The sequence below is a fragment of the Poromitra crassiceps genome (assembly GCF_964638095.1).
Source record: "Poromitra crassiceps genome assembly, chromosome: 8".
Taxonomy (NCBI): domain Eukaryota; kingdom Metazoa; phylum Chordata; class Actinopteri; order Beryciformes; family Melamphaidae; genus Poromitra; species Poromitra crassiceps.
This window is the reverse complement of record NC_139629.1, coordinates 24,727,454-24,754,953: the sequence shown is the minus strand read 5'-3', so window position 1 is coordinate 24,754,953 and position 27,500 is coordinate 24,727,454. Positions and strand designations below refer to the sequence as shown.

The 27,500-nt window shown below is 42.6% G+C and overlaps 2 protein-coding genes across 2 annotated transcripts in view; both read right to left on the bottom strand.

Annotated features, from left to right (window-relative positions):
• Positions 1 to 3,612: 3,612 nt before the first annotated feature.
• LOC310780978 (SWI/SNF-related matrix-associated actin-dependent regulator of chromatin subfamily B member 1-like) lies at positions 3,613 to 19,651 on the bottom strand. Its single transcript, XM_083641513.1, has 9 exons — positions 19,550 to 19,651; positions 17,996 to 18,107; positions 17,428 to 17,536; positions 16,304 to 16,441; positions 15,470 to 15,597; positions 15,143 to 15,309; positions 14,869 to 15,059; positions 6,521 to 6,652; positions 3,613 to 6,433 (listed from the first exon to the last, which is right to left on the bottom strand). The coding sequence occupies exons 1-9, from the start codon at positions 19,637 to 19,639 to the stop codon at positions 6,394 to 6,396; spliced, it is 1,107 nt and encodes a 368-aa protein (XP_083497639.1). The 5' UTR covers positions 19,640 to 19,651; the 3' UTR covers positions 3,613 to 6,393.
• A 502-nt stretch (positions 19,652 to 20,153) lies between these two features.
• Positions 20,154 to 27,500, bottom strand: part of LOC310780843 (derlin-2) — an 8,251-nt gene continuing 904 nt past the window's right edge. Inside the window, exons 2-7 of the mRNA XM_083641350.1 lie at positions 27,032 to 27,097; positions 26,358 to 26,431; positions 25,609 to 25,702; positions 23,735 to 23,930; positions 22,756 to 22,846; positions 20,154 to 21,723 (exon numbers count right to left, since the gene is read on the bottom strand). Coding sequence (XP_083497476.1) covers positions 21,618 to 21,723; positions 22,756 to 22,846; positions 23,735 to 23,930; positions 25,609 to 25,702; positions 26,358 to 26,431; positions 27,032 to 27,097 — 627 coding nt within the window. The 3' untranslated portion in view covers positions 20,154 to 21,617. The remainder of the gene's footprint in view (positions 21,724 to 22,755; positions 22,847 to 23,734; positions 23,931 to 25,608; positions 25,703 to 26,357; positions 26,432 to 27,031; positions 27,098 to 27,500) is intronic.

The following is a 27,500-nucleotide window of genomic DNA, read 5'->3' as shown; positions in this document are numbered from 1 at the left end:
AGGTGTTAAAGGGGAATTTAGATTTTTTTTTTTTTACAACCTGGACTTATTTTCAGCTTAGTTTATGTTAAACTTGTCACCCAGGACAGAAATTTCTCAGATTGATGCAGTATTGAGCTGGAAACATGGCGGCTTGATCCACTGCAGCTGAACTCAACTCTTGTGAGACTCTCGCGAGACTCAGGTCCCACACACAGTCCTGATCTGGGATCAGCAGGCAGACTCAGGTCCCACACACAGTCCTGATCTGGGATCAGCAGGCAGACTCAGGTCCCACACGCAGTCCTGATCTGGGATCAGCAGGCAAACTCAGGTCCCACACACAGTCCTGATCTGGGATCAGCAGGCAGACTCAGGTCCCACACACAGTCCTGATCTGGGATCAGCAGGCAGACTCAGGTCCCACACGCAGTCCTGATCTGGGATCAGCAGGCAGACTCAGGTCCCACACACAGTCCTGATCTGGGATCAGCAGGCAGACTCAGGTCCCACACACAGTCCTGATCATGGGATCAGCAGGCAGACTCAGGTCCCACACACAGTCCTGATCTGGGATCAGCAGGCAGACTCGGGTCCCACACAGTCCTGATCTGAGATCAGCAGGCAAACTCAGGTCCCACACACAGTCCTGATCTGGGATCAGCAGGCAGACTCAGGTCCCACACACAGTCCTGATCTGGGATCCGCAGGCAGACTCAGGTCCCACACACAGTCCTGATCTGGGATCAGCAGGCAGACTCAGGTCCCACACACAGTCCTGATCTGGGATCAGCAGGCAGATGGAGGTCAATAGAGGCACTCCCAGTTCTTTCTCTAGTCGGATCTCCACAGTTTTGGGTACAGAGCCTTCTCTCGGGCAGCTCCCAGGCTTTGGAACTCCCTTCCTCAAGACATCAGAACCTTGCACTCAGGCCTCAAGACCCATCTCTTCTCCACCGCCTTCTCTTAGTCCCCCACTGTGTAGTATTTAGTGCATAGTGTCATCTTTGTCCGCTATTCGTTCACTAACATCACCCCTCCTCCCCCCAGTGTTTAGTATATTGTGTCAAGTGTCTTTGAGATCTGGAAAAGCGCTATACAAGCTCCATTTATTATAATAAGGATTTGAGCTGGTGAGTGGCAGACAATAAGCTTTTTACAGGACGTACATGCACGGCTGCCACATGCCCCTATGGCCTCTGTTCCAAGGTGTTGCACAGCGTGTTCTAGCTCAATACTGCATCAATCTGAGAAATGTCTGTTCTGGTTGACTAGTCTCAATGTGATTTTACCTGTTTAAATAAAGGCTAAATAAATGAATAAATTAATTAACATAAACTAAGATGAAAATATGGTTGTTTTTTTGTTTTAAATAAAAAAATAGTTGTCTTAAGATGCAAGAATGTGTGGTTGGTGCTAAAGAAAATAGCTTCGAATTTGTCTTCTGAAGAGCGAGAAGAGAACCTCATTAAAAGTGTTCATTTAAGTATGTTAAGACAGTGACCATTGTATAAATTAATGTATAGTTTCCTCCACACTTATTAATGAGAGGCTGACAAATGTACATGTTGTGATATTAATGGTAATTAAATAATTCATTCCAGTTTGATGCAATGTCCTGTTCAGAGAAATGAGACAGAGCAACAAGATGGTTTGACGTATTTGTATGAATTCATGCATATTATGACATAATGTTGATTTAGATTCAGGCGCTGTAATCAGTGCAGGACACTGATACCACTGACTTGTAAAATACACTGTGATGAGACCTGCTAAATAGAATTCCAGCATGACTGGCAGCAGTTAGTTATTACTTTAACAATGTCAACATTTATTTTTATGTATCGTCAATATACTTAACCGTTTGCATTCAATGTTTTTAAAGGAACACTCCGCCCATTTTCTACCAGCTTTGTATCATTAGAACATCAGTAGTATATCAGAAAACTGTAAACGGTTTTGAAGTCTGTCATTTAATTTGACAGTTATTGAGTGTTAAAGACTAACTCGAATTAATAACTCATTAACTCAAATCAACTCTCAATAACTGTCAAACTATTCATCATTCATCTAGTTTGACAGTTATTGAGAGTTGATTTGAGTTAATGAGTTATTAATTTGAGTTAGTGTGGACCAGTGATGTCACTGGTCCACACTTTAACACTCAATAACTGTCAAACTAAATGACAGACTTCAAAACAGTTTACAGTTTTCTGATATACTACTGATGTTCTAATGATACAAAGCTGGTTGAAAATGGGCAGAGTGTTCCTTTAATTGAAATATGTATTTCCCGTGTAAATAATTTTGTGTAAGATCCCGTTTCATTCTTTATTTGAAATAAAACCATAAACGAGCCCTTTGTTCCTATTTCTGCAACTAATGATGTGTAGACCTTCACATTGGCCTGTATCTAAGCCTGGCTTAGCTAAGTCAGGACCTGGACGGCTGGAGATTGTTGTTGATTGTTTTCAGACAGAACAAATTGATAGTGAGCAGGGAGCAGTTTCTAGACCTCATCATGGTTTGACGGTTGAAATAAAATCCATTTGCTTTTAAGTTTTCTTGCATTCCTCAACTTTCTCCTGTAAAAAAAGTCAAACTGGGTTCAACACCGATTTGAAAATTGGACTGCTTTATATACAGTAGCGCTATTATCCAAGTGCTTTACAATGTTCTGAGAGGGAGAGAAAAGGAGAGAGGGGGAGGGAGAGAGAATTAACACATCGGGAAGACCGAACACATACTTTTTTTTTTTGGAGGGGGGGGGGGTCAAGAAGACCAACTGTGCCCAGGTAGGCTAGGCCTACTCTTGGGAAATAAAGATAATTGCCCCATGATAAATATGCTTGTTTTTAAAGCACTACATGGTTTAGCACCCTCATACCTATCTGATTGCTTGTCTGAATATGTTCCAAGCCGCTCCCTCAGGTCCTCTGGTGCTAGCCTGCTTAACATAAAGTCAACTACAAAAAGTATGCATTCTGTTTTTATGCACCCACGGCTTGGAATATAAGAGAAGCACAAACTAGTTTGTAAGAAGCAGTAGGAGTATCAGTATTATACAACGTTGACTTGAAACAGGTATGATATACGTTATGTGGTTTTGTTTATTACTACAGCGAAATTATTAGATGGCAACTCACAATCTGTCAAAAAGTAAAGTAACAAATCAAAACCTAAGTTACTCATCAACCTATTGAAGGGAAATCACAAAATATCTTAATTAAAAGCAGTTAAGGGAGTTCTAGAACTTGTTGCCTTTCATTAGCACATTTCACATGATATTAAGAAAGTCATACACAGATTTTGCACAGATGCAGGGACATTTTGTGATTCTGATTAATTTGACAAAAAGTACTGATATACAGATATGTGTAATTCTACTGCTATTCTGTTATGTGTATCTCCATAGTGTTGTGTACTGGTTTGTTGACGTGGTTTCTGTTGTTGGGAGTGCGGTTTATTAAGTATGTTTTCTGTATGTGTCTAATGTACCGCCGTCTCCTCCCGCCCAGTGACAGATGCAAATGAGCTACTAGGCATTTCTGGTGCAATATATTTCTTGTGCATTGTCCCTGTCAAATAAACAATAACGATAAAGATTAGAGAAAGAACCGCCACACATTTTCCACAACTATTTCATTTATTTTTTTTAAAAACAGGTCCACTAAAAAGTTAACGGCATTTTACAAAAAACAAAACAGGAAGCAACAACAAATATGTTTACATCGTTCTCAAGAGTATAGTCATGATCAGTGTGTGTGTGTGTTTCCCGCTTACAGGAATGTCGCAATAGAGTACCACAGGAATGAGTCCTTAAGACCTGGGGCCGGTTGCACAAAGGACCTTAAGTTAAGATTTTCCTTAAGAGTCCGAGTTAAGGTGTCCATAAAATAAAATCGGTTGCACAAAACACCCTTAGATCTTGTGCTTACGTTTTCCTTCAAATGTTTAACCTTAAGGAGAAGATTTAAGGGTGTTTTGTGTAACCGATTTAATTTTATGTACACCTTAAATCGGACCTAAGGAAAATGCTTTGTGCAACTGGCCCCTGGATTTGAGCACTTCCGGTTCCCTTTGTCTCAAAGTTAATGGGATTCCTGTGGTACTGTGTGTGTGTTTAAAGCCCAATCCAAATGTGTACCCTCCAGTCTGGTGCACTGAGCGCTCACAGACCTCAGTGGTAAGTACCGTGATGTGTTCAGTGTCATCACGTGACGTCAAGTACCGTGATGTGTTCAGTGTCATCACGTGACGTCAAGTTTGCAAGGGCCAGACAGGCTAGAAATATGAGCGCTGACAGACCGGCCTAAAGACTGCCCTCTGTGGCCTAAAGACTGCCCTCTGTAGCCTGTACTTCTCTCTGTCATGATGTGGTTGAATATTCTTTCTGGCCTACATGATTCAAGTAACGTTTTTCATAAAGTCATTGTTTTACACATTCATAAATAAGAAGATCTTTTTTTCGCTTTTGTTGTTCGGCAAGTGGAAAACCTACGTCATGTGTGTATTGCAATGAATTGTGGGTCATTAAATCAGTGACATGGTGAAGTCTGCAGCCCAAGCGGACAGTATGAAGTCTGCAGAAGCTCTGCTTGAGGCCCCTTGAATTGTAGATTTAGAGCCCTCAGCACTCGCACACCTCCGGCGAACGAGCCCACAAAGTCCACTAATGGCTCATTTCCACCACATTTTACTGCCCTGTACAGCTCGTCACCACTCGGCTCTAATCGTATCAGCCCTATTGACGTTTTGCTTCCACCGCGGATCATGTGCCCCCACCCACCCCCGCCCACAGCTGGTCGTCTAAAAATAGCGACCGCATATCTGTCCTTTGGCTATAACATAACGTTACAATTAAATCCATCCACAGAACTTTTAAACTGTTTATGAAATACTGGTGCCTCTAAATGACCTACAGTGTACATGGGCAAATGTGACAATCGGCCAAGAGAATGATATCACAGGCATGTGCTGTGCTGTGCGGGGACGGGAGAGGCGCAACAGAGTGAAGCCTCTACCCCGCAGCCTCTCACCAGGCAAGACCGGGGCTTCCAAACACCCGCTGCGGCCTAGCGGAGCGCTGCAGCCTCCTCTCAGCTACAGAGCTCCCTGAGCGAGCAGCGGACTTTTTTCTCAGACAATTGAACACCCGCCACGATTTTATTTCACCGGAGGTGAAGGCAGCGACACAAAATACTGATGGAAATATACATAACAGAAGATAAGGTAAGACCACTAAACTGGTATGCAGCCGCCAGCATTGCATTGACAGTCAGTAGACAGAGTAAACACGATTCTCTCTGACCAATCAGTAGCCATCAGAGTTTTACGTCACCATTTGGGACCTACTCGCCAGCCCGAAGTACCCCGACGAGGCAGGGACCAAAAGTAGCACGACTCGGCCTAAAATCAAACCGAGCTGGGCCGGTTTTTGACGGTGGGATGAGACCAAAAGTCGAGTCGAGCGGAGCGGGACCGCGCTACTAGCTGCTGTGGAATTGGGCCATAAGAGTCTGCAAGTGTGACGAAGACGGGACCTTTGGATTGAGCCTAACTGTGCGTTCACACCGGGGCAAGAAAAAAAGATGAATTATTCGCTCCAGGTGACATTTTCTAGCAATGAGGTGGAATCGCGTCACTCGCGCCTTTGTGTTTCTCGTCACGTGAATTGGCCCTGGTGTGAACACACAGTAAGTCTTTAAGTGTATAATTGGACTGAGCCTAAGGGCCTGTGTCCACCTAGCGTCTTTTTCCGACGTTAAACGTTGGGAGTGCGCTGGGGAGCGCTGATCCCAGCGCACAATATACAAGGAAGCAGTCTCAAACTAACGTTAGTTCAGTGCGGTAGTAGCTTGACAGCTGACAGCTAGCAAGCTAACAACACAGGTAGGCCACGCTATTAAAAGCAGTAAGCACAACACTCACCAGAAATATTAAGTGTCTAGCCAATCTGCTCCCACAATTGAGCCTTTCTGTCTCTGTTGCGATAGTTTCTCCATATGATTAGTTGCCAGAAAAGGAGCACCCGACACCAGCGTCTTTCTGAAAAGTTAAATTATTCTCAGCTGGGAGCGGGCGCACAAAAACGCCGGAGCGCTCTGAAAATAGACGCTGGGCGCAGCGCACTTTCTATAGAGGGTCGTGTGCGCTCGCATACGCTCTCCCCCCATTGGAAACAACTGAAAAAAGACGCTGGACCTGAGGAAAAGACGCTAGGTGGACACAGGCCCTTAGTCTGTAGTTTAGTTTAGTTTGTAGGTGTATAGTTGGACTGAGCCTAAGTTTGTTGGTGTATAGTTGGACTGAGCCTAAGTTTGTATAGTTCTTGCTTATTTCATAGTAACAGCAGTCTCCAGGAGAACCATCACCAACAGCCCATGGAGGCCCGATGCAGCTGAACGCCTCTTTCTACCAGGAGGGGGCGGTGTTGGCCAGTCGTCTCATGCGCCTGAAAATAAGTAGAAATTTCAATGTCAATCAAATAATTTCAGAAATAATATCCACTGAGTCAGTCACTATCTAACACCTGTCTCACCTGGTATTCCTGTCTTGATCTCGGATCTTCTTCTCCATTTCGGCATCTGTGAGGGTCTCCAGCAGGGGGCACCACTGGTCGGCATCGCCTGTGTTGCGGATGGCGATCTCCACTGTGGGGAGTGGGTTCTCACTGTGGGAAATCACAGGCATGGCAATATAGCATCAGTCCACCGGAGAGCACTGAAGAGCAGGTCATGATGTGTCAGAGAGGGCACAATAAGCCAGAGAGGGATGAGAAAAGTCGGTAACACTTTCATGAAGGTCATGTCGATAATGCATTACAGTATGAGCACATTCATCAGATATTATGGTGCATTTATTAGGCTTTAAATGTTTATAATCATGCATGGCATGGAAACTTGTAACAAGGTTTATAAAGTATTATGTGGTGGACATAATATTAGAAGTTCAGCATTCATTATGCTTTTAGCGAGAATTATGCTTGACGTATGGACTGTCGCAATGAGAAATGAGAGACACGGAATCCTGACAAGAAAACGTTTAGAGCTTTTATACTTCGTGTGGGTTTCTCCTCGCGGAAGTGACTGTTATTTTTGAAAACTCCACTTTGTCCACATAGTCGCACGTCCGCATAGTTAGACAATCTGGGGTGTGCACGGACAGGCGAAAACCGTCCGGACGGGAGCCTCGCAGAGGGCCGTGTTTGCTGATTTGAAGTCACTTGTCCGTACGGACACGGATGCGTTCGGTATCATTCAAGCTTTATACCTCCGTGCCAGTGTGACAACAGTGTGTGAAAGAAGAATCTTTTTTGTTTTACACTTTACTTGCAGCCAGCAAATACTGCTCATAAGTCCTCATAACTGTGTTATAGTATCATACAATGTGCTAATAACCTTATAGTGATGTGACTTAAAGCTCACCAAGTCATGCTATAGCACAGAGGTTTTCAAAGTGTGGGAGGGTGTGCCTCCCCTCAGGGAACATATAGACAGACCCCCCCCCCCTCCCATTATTACTATTATTGTTTGCATGCTCCACTCGGGCATAAAACTGAGTTCCAAAAATGTTGTAAACATCTTTATCCTATATTCTTTAAGATCTTATTAAAACATCTTTATCCTTCTTTTTTCAAATATCTTCTTTTAAACATTTTAAACATCTTTATCCACTTTGGAGGACTTTTAATCTTTTTTTTTCTCCCACATTCATGTTTAAATTGTGGTTAAATAATGTAACCCTGCAGTCCAATAACTAAATTGAAAACAGTCTCACCCAACAAAATCATCACTGCACTGTCTCAAAATTGTGCGTAAATCCTCGCAGCAATGCCCTGCACACTGCACAACACTGTGCATAGATCCTTTATCTGGCAATAATCGGATCAATTTTGCCTCTTTCATTTGCTCACCCCTCCTGTGGTGGGAACAATAGTTGGGCTTCCATCCGAAGATATCGCAAATTTTTATTGCATTTTCAGAAAGTCGGCAAAAGAAAATGCGAAATAATGCGTGCTTCCATCCGCTGCTATTATGTTTGAGTTTGTAGTTTGAGGCTGTGTGCCTCTGCTGATCTGCTGCTAGACCTGATACGTGTCGTCTTGCAGGCAGGCAGGGACCAAGCTCTATTAAACACATTTACGTTATTAATTTAAGGTTTGTTGATGATCTACAAAGGTACATAGACCATAAGATGCAATTTATGGATTACCAGGTGCCACTCTTCAACTGCAAGCGTAACGTTATAATCCACGGAGCAGCGAGAAGTGAGTCACATTAACATTAATCCCAGTCTTCTGTTTAAAGAGGTGGTCTAAAAATTGTACCGCCTATTTACCATTATTTACCTTACAAGTATAGCCCTATTTAGTGTAGGCTACACTGACATGAAACTGCGTGGTTTTGGAAGGGAGAGACGACCGAAGACTCGCTTAATGTGTTTCCACTACATTTATCGCATTACCTTTTATCAATATACACCAACTTTTCCATCTCCCCCAAGCGTGAAAACTTAATTTTTTGTTTCTCCCAAGATACAGCAGAGCAGGACTGAGCTACAGCAGAGCAGGACTGAGCCACAGGAATATTTGGAACAGCGCTAACAACACTTTGAACAAGCTTATGCAATTTCAAAACGACTGCTCTTCTCTTCTTCATTAAACTACTGTTGTTGACCATCTTGTCCGTTTGGTTGCGATGAAGAGCTAAATGAAAAAGTCTCGGATGTTATTTGGAGGGGAACACAGATCGAGGCGACTACACTGCAAGAACAAGACATATGAAAGGCTCTATTGGTGCTTATCTCGACTTGGCCAGTTTAATGTAATGTAGTGTCTGACTTCATTACAAAATCAGTAGTACATAGGAAAACTGTAAGCCGTTTTGCAGTCGTTCATTTAGTTTGACAGTTATTGAGAGTTGATTTGAGTGAATTTGTGGACCAGTGATGTCATTTGTGCATGAATGACGTCAAACAACTTAACTACAAACAACTCTCAATAACTGTCAAACTAAATGAATGCCTGCAAAACTACTTACAGTTTTCTGATATACTACCGAGTTTGTAATGATACAAAGCTGGATGAAAATTGGCGGAGTGTTCCTTGAATGTAATGTCTGTAATGACTTCCATACTGAAGGGGTGGGCGGTTCAAAATGAAGAGATGAAGGAGAGAAGTGTAAATGTACTCAGCTCAGTGCAGGTGGTAAGAGAAGGTGGAAGAGGGGTAAGCTTTTGGGGTAGAGGGGAAGTAATTGGTAAGCATATTGACCTGAAATCAGACCTAGAGGGAACAAGACAGTGGGGAGAGAGAGAGAGAGCAAAACACATTAGCGACACAAAAAGCCATGGATATGATGCTTTCAAAAGACATTAGCAACACAAAAAGCCATGGATATTATGCTTTAAAAGACATTAGCAACACAAAAAGCCATGGATATTATGCTTTAAAAAGACATTAGCAACACAAAAAGCCACGGATATTATGCTTTAAAAGACATTAGCAACACAAAAAGCCATGGAGATTATGCTTTCAAAAGACATTAGCAACACAAAAAGCCATGGAGATTATGCTTTAAAAAGACATTAGCAACACAAAAAGCCATGGAGATGATGCTTTAAAAGACATTAGCAACACAAAAAGCCATGGAGATTATGCTTTAAAAAGACATTAGCAACACAAAAAGCCATGGATATTATTATGCTTTCAAAAGACATTAGCGACACAAAAAGCCATGGAGATTATGCATTCAAAAGACATTAGCAACACAAAAAGCCATGGAGATTATGCTTTCAAAAGACATTAGCGACACAAAAAGCCATGGAGATTATGGGCCCTATTCTCCCACAAGCCTTCGGCGCTAAAACGGGCCTTAAACGCAAAAAAACGTGCCTTGCGCCTGTTTTGGGACGATATCAATATGGCTTTAGGCTGCCAAATGCGCTTTAGGCCGAATGGGCGTGGCGCAGTCCCAGAATGGGCCAAAGTGGGCGTGCCGGCGCTAAATACCGGCGTACTGCTATCTTCCGACCTGGCGTTAATTTAGCGCCTTGCGCCTTTGAAAAGCAGGTCTATTCAGTGGGCCAGTTGCGCGGAGCGCTCCCCTCTGGCTCTCTCCCTCCCCTCTGGCTCTCTCCTCTTTCACCCTTCTCTGTGTCACCTCTCCCTCTCTCCTCAGTCTGACAGGCACAATACCGACTCCATTTCGCTACTAAATAGCAACTAAATGAGCCGAAAACCTATATTAAGGGAGGATCTAAATAATGTGCAATGGTAAGACAACCTCCAATTGTAGAACATTTCAATATTGGACCAAATAAAACATCGAAATGAAAACACCACCCTATGTGAAACATATATGTCCTACTGGGGCTATAAATATCCCTTGTCGATTTAACGTGATTTAGATAAGTGACAGCGGAACGCGCTTCGGAAGCTTCTACTGTCATCTGCTATACTGTGATGTCCACTCCAATAACTTGGCCCTACTCCACATTTAGTTTTACAATAAAAACACATTTATGCAATGACTTTACATAATGTAGGCTATATTTATGTGCATCATCCTTCCTGCAGCAGGCGAGAGAAAATGATATCTTTCTGGACAAACTTTCACCAATCTAATAGGCTATATTTTTCTAGCTGATGCGTTTAGAACATTATTTTCACTTTGATCTTGCTATAGTGTAGCGTTTTTACATGCTTGCAGTATTTCAACTGCAGTTATATTGGTTTGAGAAGCATCATAATATGGAATAATAGCCGATATATGGAGACAGACGGGATGAAGGGAGGTGTGGGGGGGGGGGGGGGGGGGATCAGAGGCTTGGGTTTCGTCTGGTTTTGCTGGACCACTGGAATGGAGCTTAAAAGGCAAGCATGCGATTCGTTTATTGCACTTATCCAATGAACTGACGGTGCATAATTTTACGCTTAAAAGGCGTGGTTGTAATGGTTGAGGCTGCGTCTAGCGCCAAGACCAAGATATCAAGTGCGCTGGTCCACACCCACTGATTTGGGCTGCGCCAGGCGCTCGGCCTAGAAACAGCGCCGATGCAACGATAGGGACCTATGCTTTCAAAAGACATTAGCGACACAAAAAGCCATGGAGATTATGCTTTCAAAAGACATTAGCGACACAAAAAGCCATGGAGATTATGCTTTCAAAAGACATTAGCAACACAAAAAGCCATGGAGATTATGCATTCAAAAGACATTAGCAACACAAAAAGCCATGGAGATTATGCTTTCAAAAGACATTAGCAACACAAAAAGCCATGGAGATTATGCTTTCAAAAGACATTAGCAACACAAAAAGCCATGGAGATTATGCATTCAAAAGACATTAGCAACACAAAAAGCCATGGAGATTATGCTTTCGAAAGACATTAGCAACACAAAAAGCCATGGAGATTATGCTTTCAAAAGACATTAGCAACACAAAAAGCCATGGAGATTATGCTTTCAAAAGACATTAGCAACACAAAAAGCCATGGAGATTATGCTTTCAAAAGACATTAGCGACACAAAAAGCCATGGATATTATGCTTTCAAAAGACATTAGCAACACAAAAAGCCATGGATATTATGCTTTAAAAAGACATTAGCAACACAAAAAGCCATGGATATTATTATGCTTTCAAAAGACATTAGCAACACAAAAAGCCATGGAGATTATGCTTTCAAAAGACATTAGCAACACAAAAAGCCATGGAGATTATGCTTTCAAAAGACATTAGCAACACAAAAAGCCATGGAGATTATGCTTTCAAAATACATTAGCAACACAAAAAGCCATGGAGATTATGCTTTAAAAAGACATTAGCAACACAAAAAGCCATGGAGATGATGCTTTAAAAGACATTAGCAACACAAAAAGCCATGGAGATTATGCTTTAAAAGACATTAGCAACACCAAAAGCCATGGATATTATGCTTTCAAAAGACATTAGCAACACAAAAAGCCATGGAGATTATGCTTTCAAAAGACATTAGCAACACAAAAAGCCATGGAGATTATGCTTTAAAAGACATTAGCAACACAAAAAGCCATGGATATTATGCTTTCAAAAGACATTAGCAACACAAAAAGCCATGGATATTATGCTTTCAAAAGACATTAGCAACACAAAAAGCCATGGATATTATGCTTTCAAAAGACATTAGCGACACAAAAACCAATGGAGATTATGCTTTAAAAAGACATTAGCAACACAAAAAGCCATGGAGATTATGCTTTAAAAAGACATTAGCAACACAAAAAGCCATGGATATTATTATGCTTTCAAAAGACATTAGCGACACAAAAAGCCATGGAGATTATGCTTTAAAAAGACATTAGCGACACAAAAAGCCATGGAGATGATGCTTTAAAAACACATTAGCAACACAAAAAGCCATGGAGATGATGCTTTCAAAATACATTAGCAACACAAAAAGCCATGGATATTATTATGCTTTCAAAAGACATTAGCAACACAAAAAGCCATGGAGATTATGCTTTAAAAAGACATTAGCGACACAAAAAGCCATGGAGATGATGCTTTAAAAACACATTAGCAACACAAAAAGCCATGGAGATTATGCTTTCAAAATACATTAGCAACACAAAAAGCCATGGAGATTATGCTTTCAAAAGACATTAGCAACACAAAAAGCCATGGATATTATGCTTTCAAAAGACATTAGCAACACAAAAAGCCATGGAGCAGATGCTTTCAAAACACTTCCTCTCTGACTTGAGGTGAGAACCAAAACAAACACCAATGACTAAAGAGGAACTAAGTCAAACTGAATGGTAAGCCATAGTAGGAAGATGGTTTGACCTAAATATGCAAAGCAAATTGAAAACTGAAAACAAATGGCATTTGGAAACGTATGTATAGGGCTGGACCCAAACATTAGACTATTTGGATATCGGTTGGTTGGGTATGTATTGGGAGACGGACTCAAGGTCATATCTCTTGTTCTTGTGTGGTAAAAAGGCAGTTATTGTGTCTCCCTGCGGGGAGGAGAACCTCTTGTCTTGTTCTGAGTATTTTCCTATCTCTCTCTCTCGTACTAACCAGTGGGCTAGCTCTATCTCTCTCTCTCTCGTATTAACCAGTGGGCTAGCTCTATCTCTCTCTCTCGTACTAAGCAGTGGGCTAGCTCTATCTCTCTCTCTCGTACTAAGCAGTGGGCTAGCTCGGGCTCTGACAAGAGGATGCCACGGATGCGATACTGAAAGCTGTAGTTCCGCGAATGGCCACTTGGCTCCAAAAGGGAGTCGTTCGGCGCCACCATAGGCAAAGTTTGCGTTAGTTCAGGGGGTTCACTCAACCCCCTACGTGGCCATAACCAAAATGCATGTAGCCTATTTAAGTAGGCTATTAACTATATCTTTTTTTATTATAACACCTGCTCGTTATTAGGCTACTTAGTTTGCTCCTCTCTCCCTTGCGCCCTCGCTCTCTCTCCATGCATCCTCCAAGTCCAAGCGGACTTCAGAACTAGCCTACTCGCCCGTGGTGTCCGCAGCTTTCCGTGTAGTGTAACATTACGCCTCCACTCGGGAGTATATGGGGGAGGCACGCGCTTCACACCACGGAATTGACCTATAGGAAAAGCACATCTTATTATTTCGGCAAACCTGAGCGCCCAGGACTGCAGACGGTTACAGAGGGCTGTGAAAGCAGCAGATAAAATCATGGGCACAGAGCTGCCACAACTCCATAACATCTACACCACTCGCTGTAAGAAGAAAGCTTAGAACATCATCAAAGACACCAGCCACCCCCGCCCATAACCTGTTCTCACTCCTCCCATCCAAACAACATTACCGGAGCATCAAATCACACACCACCCGCCTCAGTAATAGTTTCTTCCCCCAGGCAGTCAGGTTGCTGAACAGCTGAACCATACGTACTGCAATGCACTTGTCACTTTGATTGTGTTGTATATTATATAATATTATATTGTATTGTATTGTATTGTATTGTATTTTCGGACTGTGGTTATGTATATACACTGAGTCAGGTGTATAGCCCTGTATAGATGTGACTGTGCCTACATAGTTATGTAGGCTTACGCCTACTTTTCTTTTTCTTTTCTGTCGGGATTTTGTGATTATGTCCTTGTGTGTTTAGGCAGAGGGAGCTCAGAGCATAAGAATTTTATTGTATTTATAAATATGACAATAGAGTTGAACTTGATTTTGCGCACAGAATGGCTCCGACAAGAAGCGAATATCGAATATAAAAATTAAAAGGGGGTGTGACAATGGGCGTGTCCAATCACAGAAAGATGCTTAACTTCCAAACGGATTCACGTAGCACCACGTAGCTTTGTAGAAAGGTTGGTCATGGGCCAAGGACGAACTGATTCACTTTCCATGCTCACTGGTCAAAAGGAGGCGTGGCTATGGGATAGCCAAAAAGGTGCCTAAGTTCCAAACGGATTCACCTAACACGCTGTGGCGGACGTATGCACTCTACCGAGTGCCCTCTAGTTAACTCTATTAATAATTGTATTAATATGAATAATTGTATTGATTATTAATTATTGTCCGCTACTAACCAAACCTGCTTCTGCCAGTTCCCAATATGACTTCAGCCTACGGTGGCTGTCACTTTGCCTGAGGCTGGGACAACATGGAAAGATAGGTAACATTTTTATGAATGCGAAGACTTGTTGAGGAGAACGTGCACAGTGTGTAAGGTTATAAAAGTCAAGCTAATTTCATAGCCCAAACAATTTAAGACCTGTCAAAATCATTTTTAAGACATTTTATATAAATGCAGTCCAATCTAAGCATTTTAAGGCCTAAAATTCAGATGATTGTATTTTAGACTTTTTAAGACCCCGCAGAAACCCTGTCTTACAGAGTGAGTGAGTGAGTGAGTTACCTGAAGGCGTAGGTCCGCTGGTGCCAGCTGAGCTGGCCACGGATGCTGTAGGCGATGGTGGTGACAAACTCTCCGCCCAGACCCAGCTCCGAGCACAGCTTCAAGGCAAACGTCTCGGGGGAGTTCTCCCTCTCAGACATGTCCCACTCAAACTGGTCCACCAGGGAGATGTTCCCCACGTGGATGTTCAGCTGCAGAAGGTACGAAGACTTAACGTACATGACATCTTTTACAAACTCAGAGAAGTTCTCAAATACCCTGGTTGGGCACTCACCTTGATAATGACTCTCTGGTCGGTCTGCTCGTCCAGTATGCTGTCAGTTGGGTAAGACTCAATCTGCTGACGAATGGCTGAGGCAATGGCCGGGACAAAGGCCAGAGGATTCAGGTCCAGGTCATCACACAAAATCTCTGCAAACATCTCCGGGGTCATCAGCTTCTCTGGTGGTGGTGGAGGGGGGTACAACATTAGAGAAGGTAGACCGTGTAGACCGTGTTACCGCTAACCCTAACCCTTCAAACCAAGGCCCTGTTTACACGACAACATAAAATGGCAAACTTCTGTTGCGTTTGGGTCTTCTATAGTCTATAGACTCTATACCATTCATATTCCATGTGAAGGCATCTCGGAGCTTCTGTCCATCTATCTCCATGTCCAGACGGATGGGAACCAACACCTCTGCCTGGGCCGCGTTCTCGTGGATCACCGCAGGGTCATGATCATCAAAGCTGAGAGAGAGAGAAGAGAGCACAGAGTGAGACATCTTATAACCGCAAGGGACGATGATGAAACAAGTTAAGTGTCGAGCTCTGTCAGGAACATCCATTTAAGAGAAGAATAAAACTATTAAAGATTGATTTCCGTTAGAAACAGAAATATTATTAAATAATCTCGACTGTGACAGGTGTGAGTGTAGGCAGTGTCTCTCGACTGTGACAGGTGTGAGTGTAGACAGGTGTGAGTGTAGACAGGTGTGAGTGTAGACAGGTGTGAGTGTGACAGGTGAGAGTGTAGACAAGTGTGAGTGTGACAGGTGTGAGTGTAGACAGGTGTGAGTGTGACAGGTGTGAGTGTAGACAGGTGTGAGTGTGACAGGTGTGAGTGTAGACAGGTGTGAGTGTAGACAGGTGTGTGTGACAGGTGTGAGTGTAGACAGGTGTGAGTGTGACAGGTGTGAGTGTAGACAGGTGTGAGTGTAGACACAGGTGTGAGTGTGACAGGTGTGAGTGTAGACAGGTGTGAGTGTAGACAGGTGTGTGTCACAGGTGTGAGTGTAGACAGGTGTGAGTGTAGACAGGTGTGAGTGTGACAGGTGTGAGTGTAGACAGGTGTGAGTGTAGACACAGGTGTGAGTGTGACAGGTGTGAGTGTAGACAGGTGTGAGTGTAGACAGGTGTGAGTGTGACAGGTGTGAGTGTAGGCAGTGTCTCTCACCACAGGGGGAAGGTCCTTTTCTTGTCGCGCCCCATGCGGTTGCGGTTGATGGTGGTGGAGCAGGGCACAGCGTCCAGATGGTGAGAGCTGTTGGGCAGGGTGGGCACCCACTGGCTGCTCCGCTTCGCCTTCTGCTCCCTGCACAGGAAGGACAACAACACACCCTGAGCCACCCCAACTAAAATATGGCCGCTTTCTGGAAGCAAGATTTTTTTCCCCTAGTATGGGACAATGGGGATTCCCCCCCCCCCCCCCCCCTCCATCTTTATCTTTTGTTTTTGCTCCAACTGAAATGTTTTATGGTCACTCACGATTCAGTAGGTGACAGGTTTGTTTGGTTCCAGCCTTAAAGGTCCTATCCGTAAGTTTGGGGGAAAAGGTGTTTTTTCTTACCATTGACTGAATGCACCGTTACTTAACTTAAAAAATGAGCCCAGCCGCGTCTCTTCTCGTCGGTTTTGGCCCGGCTATAGATAACATTAGCTTAGCTGCTTGCTAACGCGGCTATGTATTTACCACCCAGAAGCTAATAATGTTACCGTCAAGTTTGGATAATGCAATAGTCGCAAATATGCCTAACCTTACTACCGTTGTGCTTATGGTTATGGGACATTGTTTGACTGTTCCGTTTGGTCGCGTCTAGCTCACATCAGCCAGGTTAGGAAATAGCCTGAAACGATTAAAATAGTACAGATATTTGGGAACCGCATTATGTACAATTTTATGGGTAAGTCCTCATTTAATTTAATTCTTTTTTCAACTGGGAGCCAATTGACATCTTTTCAAGTCAACTTGGCATCTCAGGGCTTGTGAAGACTTGGATTATGCCAAGTGAGCAGTATGGAAGCTTTTTTTTCTGTTACATTTTTGCCCGTGACTCTGTTCACACTCAGGAGACGGCTCTACTTTCCTGACGTGGCCGGTCTCCATTTCTCCAAACTGTGACCGCGTCGGCTGCATTCTACTGCATGTAGTACACCGACTGTCAGCAAGTACCTCATACAACCCCACATCAAAAAAAATCACAACTATCCCTTTAAAATGCACAAAGATGAATATGTTCAAATCAAATAAACACTCCAAATAAACAAACATAGACATCCAGTCAGCCAATCAGTAGTTACCTGAGGTAAGCTGGAGGTTCTGTGTTGATGGACACGGCCTTGTATTTCTCATCATTACCCTCGAATATCTCTTCACACTCTGATGCCTTCAGCAGAGTCACACTAGTGGCTACAGATGGACAATGGGAAGAAAAGATAGGTGTCTGTCTGTCATTTTTATATATGTTTTACTGTAACAGGGCACCCTTGAAAATGAGAGCTTGCTCTCAAGGGCCACCCCTGTATAAATAAAGGTAATAATAATAATAATAATAATAATAATAATAATAATAATAATAATAATAATAATAATAATAATAATAATAACAAAAACTATAGCACCAAAATTCCTTAATCTTTTGGAGGGAAAATCAAACCAAAAACGTTCACATTTTCTAATAAAACTTTGCAATCACTTTAATTTGATTGTACCATTCATTGGATCAAAGTAAACTGCTTTAGACCCCCGCCCTCGGATTTCACCTCTCCTTAAATATAAATAAATTATAATTTATAAGCCGACTAAACAACACCGTCACCTATACTTTTGTCAAGACGAATGTGAAACCAAGTAGCCTACAACACTCACCATGTGATGAAGCTACAATCTTCTTCCTCTCCTCCACTGAGGCCAGCCTCCTCCATAAAGACGGGTATCTTTTATACAGAGAGCCTCGGAACATACGCAGATAGTTTCCGACCTGGAGAGAGAGGGGAGGGGAGGGAGGGGAGGGGAGAGAGGAGAGGGGAGATGAGAGGGGAGACAGGAGAGGAGAGAGAGGGGATGAGAGGAGAGACAATGAGAGATGAGGGGAGAGAGAGGGGATGAGAGGGAGAGAGATGAGAGGGGAGAGGAGAAGAAAGAGTAGATGAGGGGGGAGAGAGGAGAAGAGAGGAGAGGAGATGAGAGGGGAGATGAGAGGGGAGAGAGAAGAAGAGGGGAGAAGAGAGAGGAGATGAGGGGGGAGATGAGAGAGGAGAGAAGAGAGATGAGATAGGAGAGATGAGATGAGAGGGGAGAGAAGAGAGATGAGATGAGAGGGGAGAGAGGAGAAGAGAGGGGAGAGAGGGGAGAGAAGAGATGAGGGGAGAGAGGAGAGGAGATGAAAGGGGAGAGATTCATTATTTAAACAGCATGTATATAGGAATGATTTGGGACCAAGCTTTTTGATCACTATAAGCGGTTGATCACTATAACTGTGATCATCCCTATAAGCGGATTCCACTGTATCCACTTTGACAAGCATCGCAGGGATCTCTTTGGTAAAGCTGTGACAGGGCCTTGCTGCAGCCGCCCCCTCCCTCTGGAATGCCCTCCCCAGTCACATCTGACAGGCCAACACTCATTTTCGTTCATATTCACATGTCATTAAAAACAAATTGTGCGCTGCTGCTGAATGCATATAGGAAACACTGGTATTATTGGAACCTGGGAACATTGAGCCTTGGGAACATTGATACACTCCCCATTTGAATTACCTTGCCTTTCATCACACTTAATTAGAGTCCACTTTATCACTATTTGGCTATCATGATGTAAGTCTTTCATCTGTATCTACTAGTCAGCTGTCACTAGGCCACTGAGCCACAGCCACACTACAGCTATATTAGAGATATTTAGCTGAACGTCATCCAGAGTGTCTACCACTGAAAGCAACAGTGGAATGTGTCAAGCTGTCTTTTCACTTACATTATCTCCAAAGTGGGGTACGTGACGTGTACCACAGGGGTACATGTACTCGCGAATACTCGCACTCGGGTAGTCACAGTTACATGGGGGGGGGGGGGATCTGTAGTTGAGAACACATTATGCATCTGTGCTCTAGCTCACTCACAATGGTGAATTGTGTGCCAATTGAGTTCAGTGAGTCCCGAATGGTACTGTGATTTAGCTGGTTAGCTAACTAACGTTAACTTATAGATGTAACGTTACCGTTAGGTTACACTACTACTAGTGAGAAGAAGTTACAGCATCATTTTTGTTGCATACAGCATGGATGATGTTTGAGCTGCTAGGACTAGCATTTCTTTGTTTACCAAACTGAATGTGGCACCGTTAGCACGCTAGCTGGTAAGCTAGCTGCTAGCAAAAAGCAGCCGAAACACCAGTCTGAGAGCTGAGCAGTGATAGCGAGGCACATACCTCTGATCCAACCATGTAGAAGTCTCCATCTTCTTCTAATTGAAATTTTATTGGCTTCTGGCCAAACGTTTTACTTAATGCTAATTGCATCTCTATGTACTGTAGTCGCTAACAGCTAGCCAGTCAGTAGCCTATAACGTTAGCTGCTGCTGCGTTCACGTCCTGCGGGGAAAATGGGAGATGCGAGCTACATAGGGGTAATTGTGTGACGATAAGGATGTAATAATTATGATATACCATGTATATAAAAATGTTACGGAAGCGCATTGCATTATATAAATAACATAAAAAACGCCGTTTTTCTTAATGATACGTTTTCGTTAAAAAAAATGTTTTCTGATCTGTTTTTCTGAGAGGTCTACGAGATAATTATGAAAAAAATCGAATTAATTCAGAAAAACGGCTGTCTTTCTGAATTGATTTTTTTTCATGAAAATAATAAATCCTGCCCAATTCAGAAAAACAGGGCTGAATAATTTTTTTCGTGAAAAAGTATGTCATTAAGAAAAACAGGGCTGTTTCTTATCTCGTTAATTCAGGAAAACAGCAGAGAATATTTTAATGAAAACGTATCTCTTTAATTCAGAAAAACAGGGTTGTTTTATTTCTCAAGTGAATGCAATACCAATACGCTTCCGTAAAAGTGAGAGTTGCGATTCTATACTTCACATTAATTTGAATATTCATACATCTAAAACGTTGCATTATCACCCAAACACAAAGGTCAGAGGTTTAAATCAATTAACATAATTATGAAAACTGGTGTTTTTCAGACAGACAGATAAACAACTGGCAAAGTAGTCAAAACGGCTTCTGTGGTAGTTTCCGCTACAATAGATGTCTTCAGGACCACATCACTCTCTCTCTCACACACACACAAGGGATGCACATAATATATCGGCAATCATATCGGTATTGGCCGTCAGTCATTTTTTAACATACCGTATCGGTCCGATGAGCAAAATAACAGCAATGTGTTATCATGTTCATATTGAGAGGAAGCAATGCGGTAAATCTGATTTATGGGCTGTTCCAAATGTTTTGAAAAAAACCCCCAAAGACATTACTTTTTCAAATTGACAGTGTTTACATGTGTTTTTCAATATGTACAAAATGTGATTATCAGATCATATCATCGGTAAATATTGTTACTCGGCCATAACAGCAATGTTAATATCAGTTATCGGTGCATCCCTAAGCCCTCGTTCACACCATACGCTGAAGCTACACTCAAGCCACACTGAGGCTACGCATGCAGTTTCATTTCGGCGTCCTTGTTAACAGGCGAGACCGTTCACACCAGCCGTATGCGTGCCACGCTCAAGCCACGTTGAAGCTGCGCTGAAGCGATCGTTCAGGATTCTGTTATATTTTCCAAGCGCGAAGCTGCTAAGCATGAAGTCAATGCAAGTTGTGGGCGGGAGCGAGGCACTGAGGAAAATAGAGTGCTTCTTGTGTGACCGGTTTAGCGTGACACTCAGCTTCTGTTCAGCTCTGCTTCTGTTAAGCGCCTGGTGTGAACAAAGACACGCACACACACACACACACACAGTTGCGGCTGGTAACGACAATATGGATGCAGCATCACTGGAATAAACCGGAGGTACTCTCACAGTCAGGCAAATGAAATATATTCATAGTAATTTGCCATACACATTTATTCTTTAAAAAAGTGAAATGAAAAATAAAATAAAATAAAATAGAAACAACACACTCGGCATTTTACTGCATCTGTCATTTTCTCTTTCTTCTGACAATTGTTGAATATCACTATTTTTTCTCTGATGAAGACAAACATGGACCAGGCCGAAAGGCGTGCCATCCAAAGTCCCTGGGGCGTCTGTTCTCTCCAGTAGTGTCAGAGCGTCTGGCATGGAGAAGAGTTTGTGAGGATGATGGAAGCCATTTACTAAGACAGACAGGAGGACATCTCCAATGACTTCTGCTGCTTTGGCATTCTGAGTCCAGAACAAAACTAACAAGTCGTCCCCTTCCCCTTCCTCTCTCTCTCTCTCTGAGGGAATGTCCATAGAAGTGAGCTGGCGATGGGGGGTGGGGAGGGGATGGTTTAGCCCCCCAGGCGCTGGCCCTCCCCCCAGGCGAAGCCCCCGGGGCGCTCCTCGGGGAGGGGGTTGTAGTTGGCGTCCTCTTCTGGAGTGTCAAACAGCATCTTTCTACAGGGAGATACAGACAAGAGGCGGATGGAGGACTTCTAGATCTAGACCAGTGATTCTCAAACTTTTTCCACATCAAGGAACCCTAAACTGACACAAATTAGAGCACAGACCCCCATCTGATTAGCTTTTAGCTTTTAGATGTTTTATTACAGATAGTGTATGAAACCCATGACCAAAACAGTCATACATTCTGGCATTGTGTCACTTATAGCAAAAATCAATTCTCCCCCTTTTTGCTGGGGACCCCCTGGATCCCCTCAAGGACCCCTGGGGGTCCCCAGACAACACTTTGAGACCCATTGTTCTGACTCTAGAGCAGAGGTGCTCAAATTCTTTCTTATGAAAGTCCAAAAATTAATCTGGGTGGAGTGCCATGGGCCAAAAATAAATGTTGATGTTATGTGAAATTACATTACGTTAAAACGTTTTAAGATTTTATGGACAATTTACATTTTAAATCTAAAAAAAATTCAATAATAAAAATGTTATTAGAACTTTTATTAGAGTTAGATAATCCTAATTGCTACATAAAAGTCCCACATATTAATGCAAAGTGGTGTCTAACCTGCACCATGCTCTTTAAGTGTTTTAAGGGCTGACGGAATCGCTAAATCTAGCTTTCTAACATTCAACCGGCGGCACACGTTGCTACCACCATGTTCAGGTCAGGGTTGCCAGGTCTGTCTGAAAACTATCTTAAAGGAATTCAATCCAGGGCAATACTTCAAAAGTAGCCCAATTCCGTGGACCTGGCAACACATTGGTTGTTGACCTAGTCCTAGATAATATCCAGGTGTGTTGTTGCTGTGCTCTGTAATGCGTCATCGGGAGATTAGTTCTGCCGCCTAAATGGACCAGCCACTCAGGCGTCTCAGAGAGTACCTGTCTGAAATAAATAACCACCAGTGGATAGGCTCACGTCCAGACCCATATTATGAATCGCTATGATAATTCAAAGAGTGCTGCAAAACTGTGACTGATAGGGCTGGACACCAGGCTAAGAACATGGAGGAAGAAATGGAAACTCACATGATAGAGGGGGTCCTGAGCCACCTGCCCCCTCCTGGCTGGTTGGGGAACACATCCTCCAAGAAGAAGTACACATGACCAACAGCGATACCTCAGGACGGGACAAAACAGGAAGTCACAATCACTATCATCCACAAACACACTCTCGGAATACCGCTAAGCTAAGGCGCTACATAATGGATCCGGATGAGAGTGACATCCATACCTGCCAACATTAGACTGTGAACAAGAGGGAGATTTCGTGGGGTAGCCTATTAGTAAATGTCAAAACTCTGTCAGTGATCTGTTGCTCTGTCGATTTATGCTAAATCCTCGCGCTACCCCATCAAAAAATGCTACCTTATCTCATTCATACATCTTCAGGTAAGAGGTCAAGTGACCCCTTTGAAATAGTTTTTCCCTCTCCAAAACTTTGCCAAACTTTGGATTTCACCCCCTTCCCCAAAAGCTAGCATGACAAGGTTCAAGTCTGAGACTGTTTGGAGCCCCCCTGGGGAGGCCTGCCTCCCATTGAAAACCCCTGCCTTAGAGGGCTGACCCACCGAAAGCACGAGAAACGACTAGCGGTAACTAGATGTCGACCGATGCGTCACCTCACGGCTCATGTCATGTGTTTTATGTCATGTCATGGCAGCTAATGGGGATCCTTTTTAATAAACAAATAAACAATAATGAGAAGGGGGTGGGGGGGAGGAACTGGGGGGAATAACAGGATTCTCCCACGCGTTATGTCCTGCCGGTGAAACTCCTGGCTGTCAGGTGAAAATAATCTGCTGGCGACTGCACGTGTATCGGAGGAAGCATGTACTTCCAACTCTCCCCAGATCGGCAGAGGGGGTGGAGCAACGACCGGGACAGCAGGGGGGATTGTCCAAGTACAATTTGGGAGAAAATGGGGGGGGGGGGGGGGGGGGGGGGAGAAAAAACATGGCAAAAAATAGGGAGACACCTGCTGGCAGGTATGGAGTATGACAGCTACCTAATAGATCCACAATGATGGAGTTGCCCAGCAGCAGAGAGAAGCCCATGAGCACCCAGGGCAGGAATGGAGCCTGGAAGTTGAGCAGGCCGAAGAAGTTCATGCGGACGTTTGGGTTCCGTCGACTCCACACATACACCAGCATGATGGTGAAGGCCTGGCCCAGGAACACCAGACTCACAAACGTGCCAAATATCTGAGCGCTTATTAAGGAAGAACCTGGCAAACATCCGAGCGTTTAATAAAGAAGAGCCTGGCAAACAAAGTCCATGAATTACACTTAAATCCATGGCACACCAGTCAAATATGATCAAACAGTTGTTGTACAGTAAAATGTTTGATTTGTGTGCCATGGGCTAAATATAGACAGACAAGGATTGAACATGTGGAATCTTAGGTCCATATATATTTGGACATTGGACACAATCCTCATCAGTTTGGCTCTGTACACCACCACAATGGATTTAAAAGTAAACAATCAAAATGTGCTTTAACTGCAGAATTCCATCTTTAATTTGAGGGCATTTACATCTCAATTAGGGATGTCGACGGTTCCGTTTAATCGCCGAGAACGTTTTTGATCGGTTAAGCATGTCGGTTAAATGGACAATTTGCTTGTTAATTTGCATACAACAGTGTTGACAACCTGGCTATTTTTTTCCTACTTTGTGGAAAGCCATCTTAACATAACTATATTAAAATATGTTTTTAATATGCCATGTTTTAATATACCACGAAAGAGGGAAAAAATTGCCAGATTGGCAACGCGTATGCAAATTAACCGTTTAACAGACATGCTTAACAGGTCAGAGATGTTCTCGGCAGTTAACCAGTTAATGGTTAACCGTTGACATCCCTAATATAATTCCATGACTGGATACTACTTTGTTTCCAATCATATGGTCACCAAAGCTAGTGCTTATGAATATAATTCCATAACTGGATACTAGGGGTGCTCCGATCCGGCTAAGCCACGATCCGATCCGATTCCGATTCCTGGGGTCACGATCCGATTCCAACGATTCTCGATTCCAACGATTCTCGATTCCAGAATCTAGAATCGATTCTCAATTATGTAGTTTATATTGCAATAACACACAAAGGTAAATCTAAGACAAAAAATGACAAATATATTAATGCTGAACTTCAAATTCAACTTCTGAAGTATTACAGTCAGGGCCTAAATTCATTTAGCAAACTAGGGGGGAATTCCCCCCTTATGTTCTTCAGATAAAATGGATTTATAGGCTGGGGGGGATCTGTAGACTTTGAGAAGGATTTATAGATTTTGGGGGGAATACATTAACCAGAGTTCTTAAGTGCAAGAGGTGGTGGCACCGTGGCAGTACAGTACACGAATGACATGAACATTTGGACACTTATTCAGCCGGTATCTTGCATGTTGCCTTCATGTGCACTGTAAAAAAAATAAAAAATAAACAATACAAAGAAGAATCGATTCTTGGGAGTTTGGAATCGATCCAGGAATCGTGGCATTAAGAATCGCGATCCTTTCAGAATCGATTTTTTGGAGCACCCCTACTGGATACTACTACTTCGTTTCACCAAAGCTAACTATCAGCTAACATGTCGTAAAACGAGACTCCGTTTGAGTTGACATCGACAGTGGACATGTGCGACTCAGATCAAGTAGTGACACATGGCTCCTACAAGAAGTGAACACAATACAGCATGGCTCCTACAGGAAGTGAACACAATACAGCATGGCTCCTACAGGAAGTGAACACAATACAGCATGGCTCCTACAGGAAGTGAACACAATACAGCATGGCTCCTACAGGAAGTGAACACAATACAGCATGGCTCCTACAGGGAGTGAACACAATACAGCATGGCTCCTACAGGAAGGATACGGTCATCAGAAGGCCACCGAACAGGAACATGAAGACAAAGTCAGCGGTGCGTCCCCTGAACGAGCCCTCCTCCAGCATACGACAGTATCTGTACCTGAAGGCAACACGGTCAAGGAAGTATACACTAAACAGGAAGTATATACACTAAACAGGAAGTATACACTAAACAGGAAGTATATACACTAAACAGGAAGTATACACTAAACATGGAGAATACACTAAACATGACGTATAAATGTATAAAATTTGACATTCTCATTTTTTGATATTACCATAAATTAGAAACTCTCCCCTATTTCTCCCAGACCACCAGACAATATTTATATCATTATATATTATATTATACATCAAAGCCTTCAGCTACTTCTGCTCTCACTCATGTCAATATAATATTGTTTTTGAGATATTGTTTGTTTGACACTTAGTGTTCCACTCTATTTCCAATTGCGCAGTAAATAAAGGGCATCTTGTTGTTTCAAATTGGTCCGCAAGATGGCGCCACAACAGTGCTGTGATGTCAACAGAAATCTATGAATAGAAAGACAACTCCAAGGCCAATCTTACATTGCATCATAATCATCACATAAAGATTCCGATCATGTGACTTTTTCCCCAGAGCGGTTTAATAGCAGCGTTTAATAATGCCATTTCCGAAGGCACACATGCCTTTACGCCTTTTAAGTGAAACCGAATATATGCAAAGTGGTTTCATGTACATTTGCTGGTAGACCTGCAACTGAAAAGGATACAAAAAAATCATATTGAACAGGAAGTTGAAGCCAACTGGACCAAAAAACAGGAAGTTGGTTATTATCCGCCATACCTGGAAAATGAGACAAAGAGAACATTCAGCTGTATACCAGGACTTGAATACAACTGAATGAATACATCCACAAGGCATTTGTTTGACAAAAACTATCATGTATAAATAATCAATAATAATCTATCTATAATAATCAATATACCTGTAATGTTTTTGAAACGGCTTGCATTTTAATAGTGGATGGAGCCTATGTTTTATTATTGAATCTCCAGCGGTTAGCCTTCAGAGACAATTCAGTAAAAACTAAGGTGCAACAAAATAACATGACATCATGGAAACAGTTGAATGAGAAACAACAACAAACAAACAAAGGTGCAGTTTGGGAATTGAGAAGTTTGGACTTATTTTTTTACAACCATACATTTTTGTTATTACAGTGTGTAAAGTACCGAAAAAGGTACCGTTTTCGGTACCGTATCGAATTCCAGGTACGTGAACGGTACTCATCCCTAATTTCCACAATGTTCATTATTTGTGAATTGAGCTGAGATTGTTTGTATATATGTACTTAAAAAAATGTATTATGTACTAAAGAAATAAAAAATAAAGAAAGAAAGATAAAGCTCTTCTCTGGAGGTTGGTCTGTGAGAACTCACTCACCTGGTAATTCCTGAGGATCAGATCAGGGTTGAAGTACAGCTGAAAAGGTGTAATGAGCTCCAGTTGCTGTGAGAGAAGAGAAGGGAAAACTATTACGGTATAAATATTTTTTTTCTATAACTTTTCCATGGCCTGGAAATGGTATTTTAAATTTCCATGACTTTTCCAGGTGTTTCCATGATCGCACAAACCCTGAAATAGGTTTGGATGTATTTGTACTGTTCAGTAACTTGCAAAATAGTCTTAAAAACCATTATGAAAAAGAATCGTGATAAGATCATGATCCTGCCTGAAAAAAATCATGATATAATATTTTTGCCATATCGCACACTATCTCATGCCTTCTGGTTCTGGTTCTGACCTTCATTAATGGGATTTTGGGCCAAAATATTTGATTTGTACTCTAAGGTAGCTAACTAACACAGGCTACTGACACCAACACAGGCTACTGACACTAACAGGCTACTGA

Coding starts and splice junctions, on each gene's coding strand:
- LOC310780978 (XM_083641513.1), bottom strand. CDS start 19,639: ATGCAATTAGCATTAAGTAAAACGTTTGGCCAGAAGCCAATAAAATTT. Junction 15,310..15,469: donor CTTCACATGGAATATGAATG/GTATAGAGTCTA, acceptor CACCACCACCAG/AGAAGCTGATGACCCCGGAG. Junction 15,060..15,142: donor ACCAGAGAGTCATTATCAAG/GTGAGTGCCCAA, acceptor TACCTTCTGCAG/CTGAACATCCACGTGGGGAA.